This window comes from Xenopus laevis, chromosome 1S, assembly GCF_017654675.1.
Source record: "Xenopus laevis strain J_2021 chromosome 1S, Xenopus_laevis_v10.1, whole genome shotgun sequence".
NCBI lineage: Eukaryota > Metazoa > Chordata > Amphibia > Anura > Pipidae > Xenopus > Xenopus laevis.
This window is the reverse complement of record NC_054372.1, coordinates 57,087,633-57,107,233: the sequence shown is the minus strand read 5'-3', so window position 1 is coordinate 57,107,233 and position 19,601 is coordinate 57,087,633. Positions and strand designations below refer to the sequence as shown.

At 39.6% G+C, this 19,601-nt stretch overlaps 1 protein-coding gene across 2 annotated transcripts; it reads left to right on the top strand.

Annotated features, from left to right (window-relative positions):
- Positions 1-4,471: 4,471 nt before the first annotated feature.
- On the top strand, positions 4,472-15,261 carry tifa.S (TRAF-interacting protein with forkhead-associated domain S homeolog). 2 transcript variants are annotated; one of them, XM_018239204.2, is made up of 2 exons: positions 4,472-4,841; positions 13,593-15,261. In XM_018239204.2, exon 2 carries the CDS (start codon positions 13,595-13,597, stop codon positions 14,129-14,131), a length of 537 nt encoding a protein of 178 aa, XP_018094693.1. In that variant the 5' UTR covers positions 4,472-4,841; positions 13,593-13,594; the 3' UTR covers positions 14,132-15,261. The 2 variants fall into 2 exon arrangements, with proteins under 2 accessions (XP_018094693.1, NP_001089151.1); NM_001095682.1 differs by lacking the exon at positions 4,472-4,841 and having other exon boundaries at positions 13,595-14,131.
- Positions 15,262-19,601: the final 4,340 nt, after the last annotated feature.

The window sequence follows — 19,601 nt, the reverse complement described above, 5'->3', positions numbered from 1 at the left end:
AATTAATTAAGAGACCCATTTTTAACAGATTAATTTTTGGATTATTGGCACTGGTCACTTTAAACAATTAACTTGTACAATTGATTACGGTGGGATATGGAGAGAGAAATTTGGAATAATGAATTGATTCATATTGGCACTTTACAAGTTATTTGCAATGATAGAACAGTCTATGAATTGAAAAGCACTGGTACTTTATAAGTTATTCACAGTAATAAAGTAATTCTTTCCTTTTTAATTATTTATGTAAATGTACTAATGGAATACAAGGTTTTCATGGAGTGAGACAGATAATTTAATCATTTGATAAACACTATACAATAATACACAAGTGATAAGAATTAATTAAGCCGTTAAAATAATTTATTGGTTGGGTGTATTGATTTTTTGTAATTAATCACAGAAACAATCATTTCATTATTTAATTGCCAAATTAATTGCATCATTTATAAAAGTAGAAAGTTGATCAAGTGGCGGCCTATTATAACCTGGATTTGGTGTGGTATTGATGGTCTAAAGCAGTGATCCCCAACCAGTAGCCCGTGAGCAACATGTTGCTTTCCAACCCCTTGGATGTTGCTCCCAGTGGCCTCAATGCGGGTGCTTATTTCGAATTTCTGGCTTGGAGGAAAGTTTTAGTTGTATAAAAACCAAGTGTGCTGCCAAACAGAGCCTCAATGTAGGTTGCCTAGCCACATAGGGACTACTAAATGGCCAATCACAGCCTTTATTTGGCATCCCAGGAACATTGCTCATGCTTGTGTTGCTCCCCAACTCCTTTTACTTCTGAATGTTGCTCACGGGTTCTAAAGGTTGGGGATCCCTGGTCTAAAGGAAGAAATTATCCAAGTTTTTAATATAAATTGGTTTCTTAACTCACAAGGTTTCTTTCTTCCCTTCTAAATTTATAAGGTGTGATCTATATGAACTTTACCAAAACTTGTAAAACACTGCCGCATAATGTTTGCTTTTTTAACTAAGGTCTGTTGTTTTGTTGATATTGTATGTAAACAGATATAAAACTGGTTACAAAATTGTGTACAAAAAGTAACTGCCAGTGGAACATTATCTAATGGAGGTAGATGTCTAAGTAGTGAGCTGGCAGATTCTGGTGAAGCCCATTTATATTTAATAATTTAATAATTAATAATTTGGGGGTGGGTGTCGAAAGCAATTTAATTTATCTTTGTTTGCTGATAAAAATCTATGTAGGACAATTTCATTAATTCAGGGAAGGTCAAAACAGGGACAAAAACAGTCCAAGCAGCATGCTGACAGATGAAATCAATTTTGATAAACGCAAGGTTATGCATTTAGGATTTGAAATAAATATGCAGCTTACTTATATGACTAGATGATATAAGCCCTAACTTAGTTAGGTCAAAAGGTATTAAAGGGATGCTGTCATGATTTTTATGGTGTAGTATTTATTTCTAAATTAAATTGCAAATAATTCACTCTAACATATAAAATGTTATTCCGGAATCAACAAGTGTATTTCTTCTAGCTGTAATGTTGGTGTGTAGGCAGCCATCTCAGGTCATTTTTCTTGCTCATGTGCTTTCAGAAAGAGCTAGCACTTCACAATGGAACTGCTTTCAGATAAGATATTGTTTATCCTACTCAATGTAACAGGAGGAGCCGCAATGGGACTTGCATGATGCGTTTTTAAAGTAAAACATGAGCTTCCAGCTCCAAAACCCACAAGGAGAGAGAAAGTAAGACAGCCAATCATCCAGGATTAAAGTAGTAATTTTAAATTCAAGATGTAAGGGAATATGCCTACAAGTGTTTGCTTGTGTAGCTGCTGTGCAGTGTAGTTTGTCTCAGCCATTCCTTTGGGTGTGTACCTCAGAAAAGAGAAAGCATCTGAATGGAGAATGCGAAGCAGAGAACCTAGCCTGGTTCGGGTGAGACAGGCTAAAAGGAGCCAAATAGGCCTTCATGTGCAAGACATGCAACATAGAGCCTTTTGAAAACAGAAAGTATTTACTTGCCTCGTGCCATATACATAACACTGCCTTATTACCACAAATGAGAGGTTAACTCTCACATGAGGCATTATGGGTGGAGACATGCAAATAACTCCTTTTTCTTAGCAAATATGGAACAGAATTTAATAAAGGAAGGTTCTGCATAAGTAAGAGATTTGCCTCTTGACTTGTCTTTTAGTCCTACAGAAAACCAGTGTCCAAGAGAAGTGTCAGCACTTTTCTTTGTTAAAACCAGACAGCTGTGCAAAATTGGCAGAGCAACCAGTTTTTCAGGTTAGATTTATTTACCCCCAAACCCTCAGCTTTTGGAAAACTTATGAACATGTTCAAAGAACTTTATATTCTTTTTTTCACTGTAAATGTAATGTCAAATGACTCCTAAAAACGTTTTAGTACTAAGGAGTCATTGCTGAATACAAGGCCTGTGGGCTCCTTCAACACTTCTTCTGGTGCCTCATAACATCCCATTATCTCATGTCCTCAAAACTGTTTATCCCTGAATCTAAAAGTGCATTGCACTGAATCGATTGTGTCCCCCATACTATGTCCTTAAAATATATTTCATACATCATACATTTCATACAACAACCTGTAACTATACACACACAAATATATTCAATATGCTATACCTATTTCCTACCTTTTCATGTACTGTATGTGTTGCCCTGGAAGTGTCTGGTAGAAAATCAGGTAAGCATTAAATAAGTCCAATAGGCTGGTTCTGCTCCCAATAAGGGTTAATTATATTTTAGTTGGGATCAAGTATAAATTACAGGTACTGTTTATTATTACAGAGACAAAGGAAACAACTTTAAAAAAATTGGATTATTTTGATAAAAAGGAGTCTACTGGAGATGGACTTTCCGTCATTCAGAGCTTTCAGGATAATGGCTTTCAGATAACAGATCCCATACCTGTATACATATTTACCACAGGGTAGAAATAAAAATTCCCCATTTGGTAAAAATGCCCCAAAAAAGTTCATAAAGAACCATGGCATTTCCTCTGGCAAGCTTTATTTTATTATTTGAGATATAAATATGTCCCGTTGTTAGGACATGTATTAGTTTGCTTATCCATGTTATTTAAGTATATGTATACTAACATAAATACATGAGGGTGGTGAGGTCACAGAAGCAGGGAGTAGGATCAGGGGTGGAGAATGGGAGAAGAGCCAGGGCGCACATGGTAAGCATGACGATTAAATGCAAGTCAGTTGGTGACTAATTGAGAGATGTGGCCCCATGTTCTTGGGCTACTTAACAACATGGAAATCAAAATGCCTGAACTAGCCCAGTAAGTCATTGCCACAAATTACCCGTTATATGTTATTTTTGCTTTGTATTGTGTAAACCAACTATTACGATATCTCCTCATCTCAGAACCATAAATATTTTAGTCAAATTGGGTAAGTTTTTCTGTGGTAAACTCTAATCTGTGGTAAACTGTGAAACACTGGCATTAAGGTGGTAGTAGATGAGGCTTGGGGTGACTAATCTACCCTAAATGCCTAGAATGTAAATCGGCAGCCGAAGTTTCCTGGTGAGGCAACTTTGTGAGACTTCAGAGAGCGAATCGATTTACATTCTAGCCGGCGGGAAGGCATTAAGGAGAGATTAGTTGCCCGAAGGAAAGGTGATTTCTCGCTAATCTCCCTCAGTAGCCTCGTCTGCCAGCACCTTTAAAAGAGAAGTCAACCCCTAAAATCCCTCCCATGTGTTGCCCCCTCCCTCCTGGCCTACCTCCCCCCCCCGGGCAAATGCTCCTACTGCGCATGCGCCGGCAAACACCGGGCAATCCAGGAAGAAGACCGCACAGGATAAGATGGTGCATGTGAACTCTGTGGACAGGACCTGCACCGAGGGGTAAGTAGCAATTTAGGGGCATTTGCCTGGGGGGGAGGTAGGCCAGGGGGAGGAGGGCAACACAGGGGAGGGGGGAAGGATTTTAGCGCCGAAGGGGTTTAGTTCTCCTTTAAAGTAGAGTAAAATTAAAGTGTTTTATAAACAGTGCCCAAGCTCCAAGTGCAGTGTCTCATGACTAGCCCACTCAGTCAGTGGCGAGCCCGGACTGGCAATCTGTGGGTTCTGGCAAATGCCAGAGGGGCTGCTATAAGGTGTCATAGAAAATCAGTATTTAGTCTGCTGGTGTGAGCTGTTTGTGCCTCTGTGTACCTGAAATGCCAGGGCCTATTTTAATTCTCAGTCCAGACCTGGTCAGTGGTCCCAGCAATATACGTCTCAGTGTTGCTATTATTTCATGCCACAATGGCCAAGAGACCCCAAGAGAGTCAATTTAGTGTTGAAGACAAAACACAACCATGTGATAGTGTAATTCACTGGAACTATAAAGAGATTGTTTAGCAACCGCCCAATCCCAGTTCCACTCAGCTGACCATTCTGCAGTTTTGAGTCTCGCTAAAAAAAAAGTTCAGGCAACCCCCTTCCCGCCCCGCCCTCCGCACATCTAACATTAAGTAACACAAGCGGACTGTGAGGCTGGGAAATTCCTACTGACTACATAAACATACGCGCTGTGAGCTTCCGATTTCTACACATGCGCAATAATTCTACACAAGCAATGTGAAAGACGCAAACAGAAAATTGCCAACCGGCTACAAATAGTAGAGTTAATACGATACAGCAATTCGCTAAAAGAGATGAGGGGAGGACAAGAGCTGGAGAAGAGCAGGGTGTGGGCGATGGTGGGCGGAGCGAGGGAGTGAAGAGGCAGTCGTACAGTGTCAATACAGCAGTGTCTCAGAGCTGGCTGATAACATTGCGCCTTGCTTTGTGTCAGCAAATAAACCCGTGCTATCAGCTGACTGCTAGAAGCTGCAAATACAAGGTAAGGTTGTTATCGAGCGCGTTATATTGCATGCCATTCCCATACTGATTAGAAGGAACGCTGCTGGATTTGCATAGGAAATGCACGAGCAATAGTAACAGTGTGGTGAAACGTTTTTGCCGCTGAACTACAACTACAACATCTTCCACACTGGCTGCTGGGAGCTCAGCCTGTCACGTGTTATTTGGGGCTACATATAGTCTCCGTATCCAAAATGAGCCACTCGCATGCGTGTTTGTGCTGGAGGCCAAATGACTAAATATCCCCATGGTGAATACATCCTCCCTCTCCCCCAAAAATATGATTACAATCTCATTTATGGAAACTGTTCTTCATGGAGTGACCCACAATCAAATGTTTTTAAAGCCCCCAATTACCCTGGGAAGATGACAGATGTCATGGATTCCCTGCAGTAGAGGTTATGCAGCAGCCACAGGGTCTGCTCCCTCTATTATTATAACAACCTTGATTCAGTTTCTGTAGAGCTTCTGAGACTATGGGATGTGCCCCTCTTGCTGGTGCTCAAATGGGAGTTTGGGATTAATCTGTCCCCCAAGAGCTGCATCCAATCGCTTGCTATGTTGAATAGACCTGGAATTTTAGCAGGGTGATTCTATTGTCAATGCTCTAGTTGTTACTTTGTTTTACTTTAGGGCAGAGACCAACGCTGCTATTTCGGGGCGACTTAAGCTCCCCGAACTGCCTTCCTGCCGGCTAGAATGTAAGTTACTCGAGGCGCTTCTTTTTCCGAAGTCGCCTGAAGTTGCCTCACAAGGAAACCGGCGACATTCGGAAAGCGAATCGATCCGAGTGCCATCCCGCTGGCGATTTACATTCTAGCCAGCGGGATCGCAGTGTGTCTCTGCCCTTAAGGTCACAAGTTAAGTTGGCCATAGACGCAAAGATCTGATCATACGAATCGAGGATTCGTATGATTTACGGACCGTGTGTGGACAGTCCCGACATTTTTCGTCCGGTGGAGATTGGTTGATCGGACAGGTTAAAAGATTTCTGTCGGCTGCAGGTAATATCTCTGCATGTATTACCGATCTGGCGATTTTCAGAGGGAGACTGTCCGTAGCTTTTGTCGGACATAACTTTCGTACGATTGCTGTCAGGGACAGAACATCGGCTGATTATTCTTTTGTACTTTATTTGATCGGAATGGTTAGTGGCAGGTCGGGATATGGGAAAGTCCGATCATATGATGATTCAGCTTAAAGAGGGCTTGAACCCAAATTCCTACAGTATATACAGGGGATTTACTTGGCTAGAGTTGTCCTTTTTTTCCCTTTCATAGAGATGACAACTATTGGGCTCATGGAAAAAGCTGCATTATTGCAACATAGCCACACAAAAGCAGTGTGTATTTATTATCTTTGGATCTCTGCTGGTAAAAAAATACCCTGAAATTATCCCATCAGGTGACTATCCACAGCTTCTGGGCTCTTCCATCATTCAGAGGTTGGATATTATGCTGTTGTTATCGTGAGCCATATTTAAGGTGGCCATACACGGGCCGATAAAAGCTGCCGACAGACCGTGTCGGCAGCTTATTGGCCCGTGTATGGGGCCCCCCCCGACGGGCTTCACTGATCGAGATCTGGCCGAAAGTCGGCCAGATCTCGATCGGATGGGACAGAAAATCCTGTCGGATCGCGGCCGCATCTATTCGTTGATGCAGTCCCGCGATCTGGCATCGTTAGGATCTGCCCGATATTGCCCACCTCAAGGTGGGCATATCGGAGGGAGATCCGCTCGTTTGGCGACATTGCCAAACGAGCGGATCTGTCAGTGTATGGGCACCTTAACTCTCTGTAGCATCACTAGGGATCTTTTTACAGTTCTATTGCCTAACAGCCCTGAGCTCCATATACTGTGTCTGCATTTGTTTACTTTGGGAACTCTGCTTCTTCCCATACTCCAGAAACATAGTCTCCTGCTGGAATATTTTGTTTGTTACAGAATGCACTGTTCTTAGTAAGTGTTCAATTGACCTTGCCCTGTGAGGTTACAATTTCAGTGGTTTAACTATAGAGGAAGTAAATCTCACTGTCACGGGGGGGGGGGGGGGGGGTGTCTGCTTCCTCTATGGTCACATGGAAATCTCCCCTCCCTGGAAGCGGGGGGCAGGTCGGGGTGGCTGTGCACTCAAGGCACCTCTTAAAATTGTACAATTGTATTCTTATATTTATACTTGCATATCTTGCTCTCTCCCATTTACAGTCAGTTGAAAAAGTTTGGGAACTTTTGTTTATCATTGGCTGAGCTTTCAAAATAGCAACTTCCTTTTAATATATAACATGCCTTATGGAAACAGTAGTATTTCAGCAGTGACATAAAGTTTATTGGATTAACAGAAAATATGCAATATGCATCATAACAAAATTAGACAGGTGCATAAATTTGGGCACCTCAACAGAGATATTACATCAATACTTAGTTGAGCCTCCTTTTGCAAATGTAACAGCCTCTAGACGCCTCCTATAGCTTTGATGAGTGTCTGGATTCTGGATGGAGGTATTTTTGACCATTCGTCCATACAAAATGACTGTGACTTGTCTAATTGAACTTTTGCATACAACAAGCGACTCTGTGGCGTGAGTGCAGAAAGGGCTTCTTTCTCATCACCCTGCCATACAGATGTTGTTTGTGCAAATTGCGCTGAATTGTAGAACGATGTACAGATACATCATCTGCAGCAAGATGTTCTTGCAGGTCTTTAGAGGTGAACTTTGGGTTGTCTGTAACCATTCTCACAGTCCTCCTGTATTTTTCTTGGCCTGCCAGACCTGGGTTTTACAGCAACTGTGCCTGTGGCCTTCCATTTCCTGATTACATTCCTTACAGTTGAAACTGACAGTTTAAATCTCTGCGATAGCTTTTTTTAGCCTTCCCCTAAACCATGATACTGAACAATCTTTGTTTTCAGATCTTTTGAGAGTTGCTTTGAGGATCCCATCAACTTGCAATTGGCCACTTTAAATACCTTTTCTTATGACACCTGCCTATGAAGTTCAAGGCTCAATGAGCTAATCCAACCAATTTGGTTTTGCCAGTAATCGGTATTGAACAGTTACATGCATTCAAATTAGCAAAATTACAAGGGTACTCGAATTTTTACACAGACAGTTTTTCACATTTGATTTAATTTCATACAACTAAATACTACTTCACTAAAAATCTTTGTTCAGAAAACACCCCAGTACTTTGTTCCTGGGAAATGAAAGACATACTTTTATCTGTTATCTTTTTTGTTGAAAGTGGAGTAAATTATAATACAGGCTGGGAGGGGTTTCCAAACATTTTCATATGATTGTATATTCCAGTCACTAACTTGTTGAGTAAATTAGACTGTAGTAACCAGACAGCTGCTGAAATGCCAAACTGGAGAACTGTTGGGGAAAAAAGAATTAAATCACTTTTTAAAAAAATTCTAATTGTCTAAGATTATCAGTGTTTGCATCATATTTCATGTAAAGTTAAACTACCCATTTAAATGTACTGCCTTCTCAGTGCAGACACCTGTTAGTATGCATTTTCATGCAAAAAAAAGCCACCAATCAGCTAAAAACACACTGTGAAAACATGTGATTTTCATGAGTCACTAAAAACTGTGCACCAGATTATGAGTGACTATTGCATAGAAATCATTATAATATGATTTAGTTTTGAGCACTTAAATGCTGCCACATTGCTGATGTTGTATGTGTGACTTATTAGTGGCAGTTTTATGTTTGATTTGGGTACAGACTACACGGACGTTTTTGGCGCGATCCGACATGCTGCAACAAAACGAATGCGACAAATCTCATGCGACGGAAATAAGGTAAGTAATGGAAATGTCGTATGAAGTCACAGCATTGATCCGACGCGACATGACTGTCGGATGCAGGTGCAGCGTCTGCATCCGACAGTCGTGGCCCGTCGGATCTACGCTGCAACTTCATCCGACTTCATTCTGACCTTATTTCCGTCGCATGAGATTTGTCGCATGCGTTTTGTCACAGTGCTTCAGATTGCGCCACAAAAGTCTGTGTAGTCCTACCCTTAGGGTTATTAGTTTTTAAACTGATACTTTTTCTGTAAAATAAATAAAGGATAAAAAAAGGATGTGCTCATGTCACTTAACCAGTTTTATCTAGGGATTTTTTTCTTTTTAAAGAATATTTTATGGTCATGCACACAGTAGCTTAGCAACCAGGCAGGAGTTGGAATTCAGCTTTGTGACACAGAAATTGGTATAGAACCAGTCATATGTTTTATTATAAATACTATACTGTACTTTAAATACTATACTAAACTTAATATTATTACATAGGATCATGGGGAGCCACTGTTTTTGGTTCTTACCCATTTACTTGCACACAAGTGTGCTACTGTGGAACTTTCATGTGTTCCAGCCCTGGGGAAACCAGAAAGTAACTCAGTGCTGTATTTCTTATTGGTTGGTACAGGATCCGTTATCCGGAAACCCATTATCCAGAAAGCTCCAGATTACAGGGCTGTCTCCCATAGACTCCATTTTATCCAAATAATCCAAATGTTAAAAAATGATTCCCTTCTTTGTAATAATAAAACTGTACCTTGTACGTCATCCAAACAAAGATCCTTATTGGAAGCAAAACCAAACTATTGGGTTTACATGATTTTCTAGTAGATTCAGTGAATGAAGATCCAAATTATGGAAAGCCCCGTTATCCGGAAAACACCCAGGTCCCGAGCATTTTAAGTTTTCCATGATTCTACACCATTTTTGTGGTCCCACTATATATATATATATATAGATATAGATATAGATATATATAGATATATAGATATATATAGATATATAGATATATATATATATATAGAATAATGCATTTCCCTCATTTTAAATTTTCATTTTTACATGATTTACTAGTAGACTTAAGGTATAAAGATCCAAATTATGTAAAGACCCATTATCCGGAAGGCCCCAGGTCCCATCCCTGTACTTGGCACAGGCAAGCACTGAACACAGTTGGAACACCTCCTGCATTCTCCTACGTGAAATATCCAGAACAGGGGAGCCAAAGACCAAATGCTTGTTGTGTACATGAGCCCTTTATCATATTAAAAGTCTTTCAGTGTGCTATTAAAGTTAGCGGGCAGAAACACAAATGATTGGTACGTAACATATGATTTCAGTTGATCCATAATCTGAGGCAGGAGGAGGACTATATGTCTGGAGAGGCTAAGGTCACACACACTGTGATATCTCCACCTGCATTTTTCCATCATTGCTGAAATAGCTGATTTGCCCCCCTCCCCCACCATTTTGATTCTGTGGCATTGAAAAAAAGTGTAATTCACCTGTCACTGCATGCACACAACTTACACATCAGTAAGATAATGGTAAATTAGCAATGCATTAACCCCAGACATGACAGTAAGTTCACGGGCAAAATAATTTCAGAGCACTGAATTAACCCCATACATGCCAGTACGATTTTTGACGAAAATGGATAATGAGCATTGCATGAAGTCCGGATAAACCTGTAAAATTAGGAGCAGTTGGCAAGTCACTCCTAACATTACAATTATAAAGTGGATTTATGTATATTTATTATTATTAATAATAATTATTATTACTATTTCAGTATATTTTTGCTAGGAGGTTTAGGGTAAAGGAGGGCTATATGTTTGGTTCACTGCAGCTTTATGGCCCCAAACAATAATTAATAAGAAAAGAGCCTTACATTAACCCCCTTCACCAACTTGAAGGTCTTTTGTCATTGCAAACTTTTTTTCATTGATGTATATATAGTCCCTGAGGCACTTTCTTTGCTCGAAAACATTGGATTTTTTTTCGGTCAGGCAGGTTTGGGAAGGCTTAGCTCAAAATGGTTTTGCCTCCCCAATAGGTATAATTGGCTTTGCTAAGACGCTAAGTGTGTTTTAGGAGAGGCAATTTTTAGTATTGCTTATGGAAGGGTATTTTTGGCATATTTTAGCCACATTAAGACAAAATGGAGCCTTTAGTCTGTTTGATAAGATCATTTCTACAAATTCCAAATAGATAGGATAAGGTATAAGAAATTTTTGAGCAGCATTTAGTTTTTCCAGCCCTAAAACACATTGTTGCTGCTTATTGGGTACAGTGCAAAGAAACCAAGGCATTGAAGGGCAGGTAGTTAGTTACTGTATCTGTACCAGAAAAGGAGTGGTGCAGACAGATTTTCTGTTTCACTTTGTGTTTACATAGGACAGGTTCTTCAGTAGATGATTTGGAGAGGGGGTTACAGTTCAGTACATAGCATGCGAGTCACACTGAAAACTTTTGTTCTATCCACAATAAAAATTAGAACCGGGCCAACAACTATGACATGGAGCGACACTGCTTGTTGTTTTTTTTTTGTGTGTGTGTGTTAAAGGGTGATCACATATTTCATTCTTTAGGACTATCTTCCACCCAGCGACTCCACTCGGCTTGAAGCTACTGTGATATTTATATAAATACATTTTGGAAACCAGAATACCCTCAGGAAACCAGAGAGATTGGAATCAAACCTAGAATATTGGTGCTAACCACTGCACTGCTTATACATTTATATCTCTGCTCCCAATCATAAATTGCCTGCGCCGTCTCCATGCCTCAAGCACAGCAATTATTTCCACTTTCATTTCTGTACTTCTACGTGTCACTAACATCCTCACTGTGTATAACTGTGTGTAACTATATAGCCTGTGCATGGGAAGCATAGACAGCACTTTGTATAGATATTGAAGAAATTGGCACAACTTCTTGTTGGGGATAAAAGGCCACTGCTGATTTATTAGGATAACTGCTCAACAACATTATGCAAACCGAACACAATGCAACTTGTTAACTCGCCAAAAGCCAGCCCCTGATGACCAATACCCAACAGGCCCCTTATTACCATAAGCTCTGCCTCTACACAAAGCACAAAGAATGCCCAATACTTTTGAATTTTTGACAATATTACCTTTTGCTCATTTTCTTTTTAATGAATAATTCATTTATTTCAATCATAAATAAACTCTTCATGATCCAATGCTGAATGATTGGTATTACTCCAATCACCTCTTTGCATACCCTTCGATTCATGGGCTTTTCCTGGTGCTAGTCTAACTTTTTAACTTGCCTGACAACCATATTGCTACTTGCCTCTGGATGAACTACTGCACTAGCCCTCTCCTGCTTCTGCCCAGCACAAGCAGTTAACCCTTGGTCAGCTGTCACTTTCCCATACCCCTGCGGGTCTATATACGCCAGGTTCCATGGGCATCAAGTCCACCCTTCTGGTGCATACATGACATTTTGGATGATGCAAAGTTTGCCTTTATAACAGTTTCCACAAAATGGCACCGGCCCGTATGCTGTAATTGTGGACTTCAAAAGAATGAAAGAAACAAGATTTAAATAGTTTATATTGTGCAAGTAAAGTTCAATTTGCTCAACTAACACAATAAAACGGGATTTGAGATTTGTATGTATGGTGACAGGATCCCATTAATATATATATATTTGCCCTTTCATTGTATCATGCTTTGGAATATGACACAAGTCTGTTAGAGATAATAATACAAGAAGTGCTGTGTGTGAATATCCCAGAGGTGCCAAATGATTTCGCAATGAATTCAAAGGAACTGGTCTGGTTTTCCTGAATGAAGGGGCTGGGGAATTTCCAGAATTCTTCACTAATATCACAGCATTGTTTCTCAGTCCTAAATCTGATTTTGATGCTTAAAGGAGAACCAAACCCCCAACTAATAAAACCCCCTACCCTCCATAGCCCCCCCCCCACACAGGAGTAAATACCTGTAAATGCCTCATAGTCTTTAATTTCCCATTGTTGCAGAGTCAAGGCAGCGGAGCTCACGGGCACCATCTTAAGACACTTCGGGAAGATGGCCCCCATGAGCTCCACTAACTCTGCATCGAGGGGTAATTAAAGACTTAGGGGCATTTATAGATATCAACACCTGTGTGGGGGGGCTGTAGGGGTTTTCATTAGTTGGGGGGTTTGGTTCTCCTTTAAAAGAACAGTAACACCAGAAAATGAAAGTTGTTTAATATAATGTAGTGTTGCCATGCACTGGTACAACTGGTGTATTTGCTTCAGAAACACAACTATAGTCTATATAAACAAGCTGCTTTGTAGCCATGGGGCCAGCCATTCAAGCACAGTATATACAGTAGATAGCAGACAAGTTCTGAAGCATCCAATTGCATACTACAGAGCTTATCTGGTATCAGCCGAGTATCCTTTGCCTTTTCTAATTTGTCAGCTTTTGTATATATAAACTGAAGTTGAGTTTCTGAAGCAAATACACCAGTTGTACCAGTGCAGCACAACAGTACATTTTATTTCCATTTCTTTAAAACACTTTCATTTTTGTGTTATTATTTCACATGTGTTCAGATGTGTTGTAGTAATGGACAATACAAATACTGGAACGTTGCGAGGCAAGTTTGGGCTACTACGGAAGCATATGATGCGTAAGGGTGGTGGCACACGGGGAGATTAATCGCCAATCAATAAATCTTCAGGACTGCGGGCGACTATTCTCCCTGGAATGCCGTAGCTGGTGGGATGGCATTCGTGTCACTTTGTTTTCCGAAACTGCCCAAAGTTTCCTTGACCACTTCAGAAAACCGAAGCGACGCGAATGCCATCTTGAATGCTTATCTTCAAGCATGTCACAGACACATGATTTTATTGCATTGAATATCTAATTGTGTTTGCTTTTTTTTCCCCCATTTAGAAATGGATAAAGAATTAATTGATGTGGACACAGAGCAGACTATAAGTTGTTTAACCCTCACTCTGTATCATCCAAATCACCAAGATCAAAAACTCTTCAGAGGCATCAATTTTAGCCGAAAAGAAGAAATAAAGGCGGATGCGGTAGTGGCCTTTGGGCGCGACTACAATGTTTGCCGCTATCCTTTGCTTAGTAACAGAGTCTCCCGCATTCAGTTCAACTTGCAATTGTTCAAGCATTTCAACTGCTCCACTAGCACCTTTGAGATAAAAAACTTGAGCAAAAAGAATAAACTTTATGTGGACAACCTGGAATTAGATTATCTCAACAAGATTGAGCTGCCAAAAAAGTGTATGATCCGCTTTGGAGATTTCCAGATATTAGCAGAAATAGATGAAGGGGACTCCGATGAGAAGTTTGAAATATGCTGTGAAAAATCCCATGTCTCCCTTGTTCAGGACAGTTTCATACCAACTATGCAGCCAATTCCAGAATGTGGAACCCTAAATGCTGTTGAAATTGACGAAAATGAATGTTAAATTTCTAACTTAAAATTATATAACAGACAGTGGTAAAAGTATAAAATCTCCTGGGCAAATTTATTGTAAAGGGGTGGTTCACCTTCAGGTTAACTTTTAGTATGTGATAGAATGGCCAATTCTAAGCAACTTTTCAATTGGTCTTCATTTTTTTATTTTTATAGTTTTTTTTAATTATTTGCCTTCTTCTCCCGACTCTTTCTAGATTTCAAAAGGGGTTCACTGACCTCCTCTAAAACAAAAACTCTGTAAAGCTAAACATTTATTGTTATTGCTAGTTTTTATTACTAACCTTTCTGTTCCGACCCTCCCCTATTAATATTCCATATTCTCATTCAATGCATGGTTGCTAGGGTAATTTGGACCCTAGCAACCAGATTGCTGACACTGCAAACTGGAGAGCTGCTGAATAAAAAGCTAAATAACTCAAAAACCACAAATATTAAAAAATGAATATCACTCTCTATATCATACTAAAAGTTAACTCAAAGGTGAACAGCCCCTTTAAGTACAAAGTTATTTTGTAAATGTATAATGATATTTATCAGTTGGAACCCCAAGGGACCCCCCAGGAGTTGCAGGGGCTATTTCCTCTATAGGTCCTCTATTTGTAACACAACTTGGGATAATCACATGTAACACTGCAGACACCAAGAATCTCATTGTTATGAGCTGCTGGAGTCAGATTGAGCTTACATTCAAGTAACTGAAAAGGCATCTGGAACTACTGCCTACTATAATTAATATGTGGTATTTGTGTATTAGCTCCAAATGCAGTTTTTATAAATGTATGGGACATTGTGTCATAACGCTCCTGGGAAAATTTTCTGCCATACAGTTTTTTTTTGGGTTTTTTTTAAATATGTATATAAAAACTTTTTACACTCATGTCAAATCATTTTCCATGCAGCATACATGCCCAGTAATCACCAATACTCTTCTGCTAGCATTGTACAGAATCACTATAACCTGAAGGAATGATTTATATGGAGTAAGGGAACGTTTCTGTTAGCAAAACATCTTTTCTTCTGAACAAAACAGTGTGTATCTGTGTGTGTATATAGTCTGCAGGAAGATATTTGTATTACATGTTGAATAAGTAAACATATAAAGATTGCTGTGCAAATTAACATGACTGTTTCTTACAGCGTATGTTGTATTTGGGAGTCTACCATCCTTAGTTATTGCTTTACCTTGCATCATGATGTACCTCTTAATATGCACTTTTCCCATAACTATATTGTGGCCACAATTCTCCCTTTTCATATTGTATCCTAGTAGTTTCCAGTTACCCCTTCCTTCAGTGGCCCATTTGCTACCAACTTTTCATTAATGCTAAGTTGTGAGGCAGGCACCAGTGCTTGTCATCACGTACCTGTTACCCCATGTTGCTACTCCACTTTTTTTTTAAAAAAAAAAAACCATAGCTTCGTGTACATGCATGCGATCCCTTATCCGGAAAAAAGACACTCCGAGAGTTACTGGAAGGCCCCCTCTCACAGAGTCCTTTAAGCATATAATTCTATTTTTTTTTTTTTTTAATATTTTTTTCCTGTCGTAGAAAAACAGTAGCTTGTAATAACTGGTAAATATGCTGCACAAACCAGTATTGGAGGCGAAACAATCCTATTGGGTTTATTCAACATTTAGATTTTTAGCAGACGTAATATTTGAATTTAGATCCACATATTTATTACTGGGAGTATAGGACATAGAGAGGAGTACTGGTTCAGAAGTAAAGGTAATCTAAACACTGCTGTTCAATCTATAGATCCTAAACTAAAAAAACAAGCATTCTTTAGAAAATAAATCATGCTGGAAGCTGTAGTTCAGCAATATCAGGGTTGTATTATTATAGACAATATTGCTCTCCAAAACTGGAATCACATCAAATGTGTACATTTTACTCCATGTTCTTTCTGCAATTAAAACTGGAAGCACTGGACAACCTTCATATACTGTATGTACCCACACCAGGAGCACAGCTGGTTTTTCATATAGGTATTGGTACCAGGCCTATGACTAAGTGTTTGTAAACAGGAAACGTGTAAGGCTGAGGACACAACATTTTTCTACTCTTTTTTTTTTTATTATTTTTTGGTGGAAGATTGCCTGCTCCATTGAAATTTTTGGAAATTGAAAAAAGGCTATATGGCACAGGATACATAACAGATAACACCATTATGTTCTACAGAGCTTTTTCTCCTTTGAATGGCTGCCCCTATTGCTACACAGCAGCTTATTTATATAAACTATAGAAGTGTTTCTGAAGCAAACACACCATTTAACAAGCGTAGGGCAACACTACATTATATTTTTGTTACTTTAAAACACTTTCATTTTTTATGTTACTATTCCTTTAAGTGGTACATCCTGTTGCCAAATGGTAGTTGGAGGAGGGTGCTGATGTCAAACCCAACAGTTTCGTTTATTTTGTTGCCGCTGGTGCACCCTTTGTTTGCTCATTCCAAACATATTTTGAAAATGACTTCTCTCTAACATAGCACCTTTTTACTTGTAAGAAAAAGAAAAAAAAGTGTATCCTAGATAACTAATTTCTCAGATGTCTGCCAACCCAACAACAGAACTGGTGTGTGCTAAAAAAAACAAAACAAAAACACGCAGGGCTGCCATCAGAAACTACAGGGCCCTACACAATTTTCTGCCCCCCCCCCATATTATAAAGGCCACACAGATGTGGTCAAATAACCAATTTGAATAAGGACCATTGGTGATCAGTGCCCCCCTACAGTTAAGAAAAAAATTGGTGGCAAGGGCCCCCTTCAAATTCAAAAAAACATTGGTGCCAGGGCCCCCTACAAGTTAAAAAGAAAATGGTGGTCAGGGCCAAGAGATACCTAATAAATTACATTGGTGGCCAGTGCCAGAACCTGTTGAGTTAATTGGTGGCCATGGTTTTAAGATAAAATAAGAACAATGGTGTTGAGTGAAACTTACCTTTAAAGTTTGGCAGGTGTCCTCCTCAGCAATTGGTCTTCGTTCTTCTCCGGCTATAGCTTCATTGTTCATCTGGTGCAGCCTCTTCTGCAGAACAGCCGGGCCCCCCGAAAACAGAAATCCTTTGGGCCCAGGATGACCGTTACCCCCTGTCACCCCCTGCTGGCCCTGCACTAGGGTTATACTGTATATCAAAAGGTAAGTTAAAATCCACAAAAGGATGAATGGTAGTCACGAAGGACTTCATTTATTTTACCATAACACCACTTCCCTTTGCTGTTGCTTAAAGCGACATGCAACTTTAAGAGTTTCCAAACAGTTTTTCTGCAATTTGGAGATATTGAACAGTTAAGGAAAAATATAAACTGCTATGGAGAGTGAAAATTTTAATTCCATTTATTGGAGAAAATGGTCCTGATACAACAAGACATTTTGTGTGAAAAGAGCTAGGTTATCTCTATCAGTATTTTATATTTGTGTTCTAAAAATTGTGGGAAGAATGCAGTGCATAGAACAATGTGATAATTTTCCATTGGCAGCGGACAGTTTTTTTTTCCAGTAAATAAGTAACTATATAAGGTCACAGCTTGTGTGAACAGAATGTACTCTGTGCAAAATCCACCTACTGGAAGTGTTTGGTAGTGTCCCATATGAATACCCAGACAACACGGAATACAACAGCCCCTTTATAGTTGGATATAGGCAAAGATTTTCTCTGCCCTTCAAAATTATTGACTAATTATTGTAGAGTCAATGCTACTGGGGTCAGGAGTTTGATTCTGCAAGTTAAACAACAGGTAAATTAGACATGGTAAAACCCCCACAAGTTGGAGGAAATTCAAAAGCAGGTGTCCATTTAACAACAGAGCAGTAACAGCAAAGCAATCATTTGAACTTAACTTACTGGAGTTGTTCCAAGAAAAAGAGTTGCTGTAAGTTCTTGCACTGAAATAATGACATCAGGTTTGTGAATTCCCTCCTTTGGGTAGGACTACACTGCCAATTTCCACCTGATCCGACGCACTGTGCAAAAACACAGGTGTCGCGTCGGATGCGACAGAAATTAGGCAAGTAATGGAAATGTCGGATGAAGTCGCAGCGTTGATCCGACACGACACAGTGTGCAGCGTCTGTATCCAACAGTCATGTCGCGTCGGATCAACGCTGCAACACCATCCGATAATGCTATTACTTACCTTATTTCTGTCAAATCCGACGGGACGCCTGCGTTTTTTCACAGCGCGTCAGATAGCGAGGAAATAGTCTGTGTAGTCCTACCCTTATACACAGATACAATTCCAACGTATTAACGAAGGGTTTGTTTGCATTAAAGCTATGGCACATACTCAGCTGATTTAGCCCCTACACTCAAATCCATGCTCTTCTGTGTCGGCACACAGAGTGGATTTTGATGCTGAAACATGCAAGCATGAATTTCTGGAATCAAAATCTGCATCCATTTTGCGGAGTGCAGACACAGAATAGCACAGATTCAAGCATTAGGGCGGATTCTTGGCTTGCATCACTCTAGTGTGACTGTAGCCTTAACACAGCAAAGTCTTTATTAAATGCCATTCTGCTGGTCCTTGTAACATATCTATAGGTACACGATGTTTGCATAATTAAAGCACATTGGCAGATGATTATTTGTTTATGACACAAGTGTTTGCATTTCTCCTTTCCAATATGCACAACATAGTAAAGCACAGACTCGAGAACAAGAAAGACTAAACCATGAGAGCTAATTACAATTGGTTAGATCTGGTTTCATACCATAGAAAGTTCTACATTATTGGAGGAGAAGGGATCTTCAACAGGGGGGAGGGGAGCAGCTTGCTATCACTAAACATCAATTCCATGATCCCCAAGGAGAGTAACTTTTGGAATCCCCATCCCACTGCAGATAGAATTAAAGGGGTGGTTCACCTTTAAGTTAAATTTTAGTATGTTATAGAATGGCCAATTCTAAGCAACTTTTAAATTGGTCTTCATTATTTATTTATTTTAAAAAAAATTTTTTAATCATTTGCCTTCTTCTTCTGACTCTTTCCAGCTTTCACTGACCCCATCTCAAAAACAAATAATCTGCACTGCTACACATTTATTGTTATTGCGATCTTATATTACTCATTTTTCTACTCAGGCCCCAGCCTATTCATATACCAGTCTCTTATTCAAATCAATGCATGGCTGCTAGGGTAATTTGGCCCTAGCAAAAAGATTGCTGGAACTGGAGAGCTGCTGAATAGAAATTTAAATAATTCAAAAACCACACATACTAAAAAAATGAAAACTGCAAATTATCTCAGAATATCACTCTATAAATCGTACTAAAAGTAAACTCAAAGGTGAACAATCCCTTTAATTATCATTTCAACATTCACTTACAGTGTAACCGAAGGTTATTTTGTAACCATATATATTTTTTTTTAATTCTATATGAGCAGCAACAATGAGCACAACCCACTCCCGTACAATGCAATCCCTTGGAATTAAAGTGCAAACTGTTTAA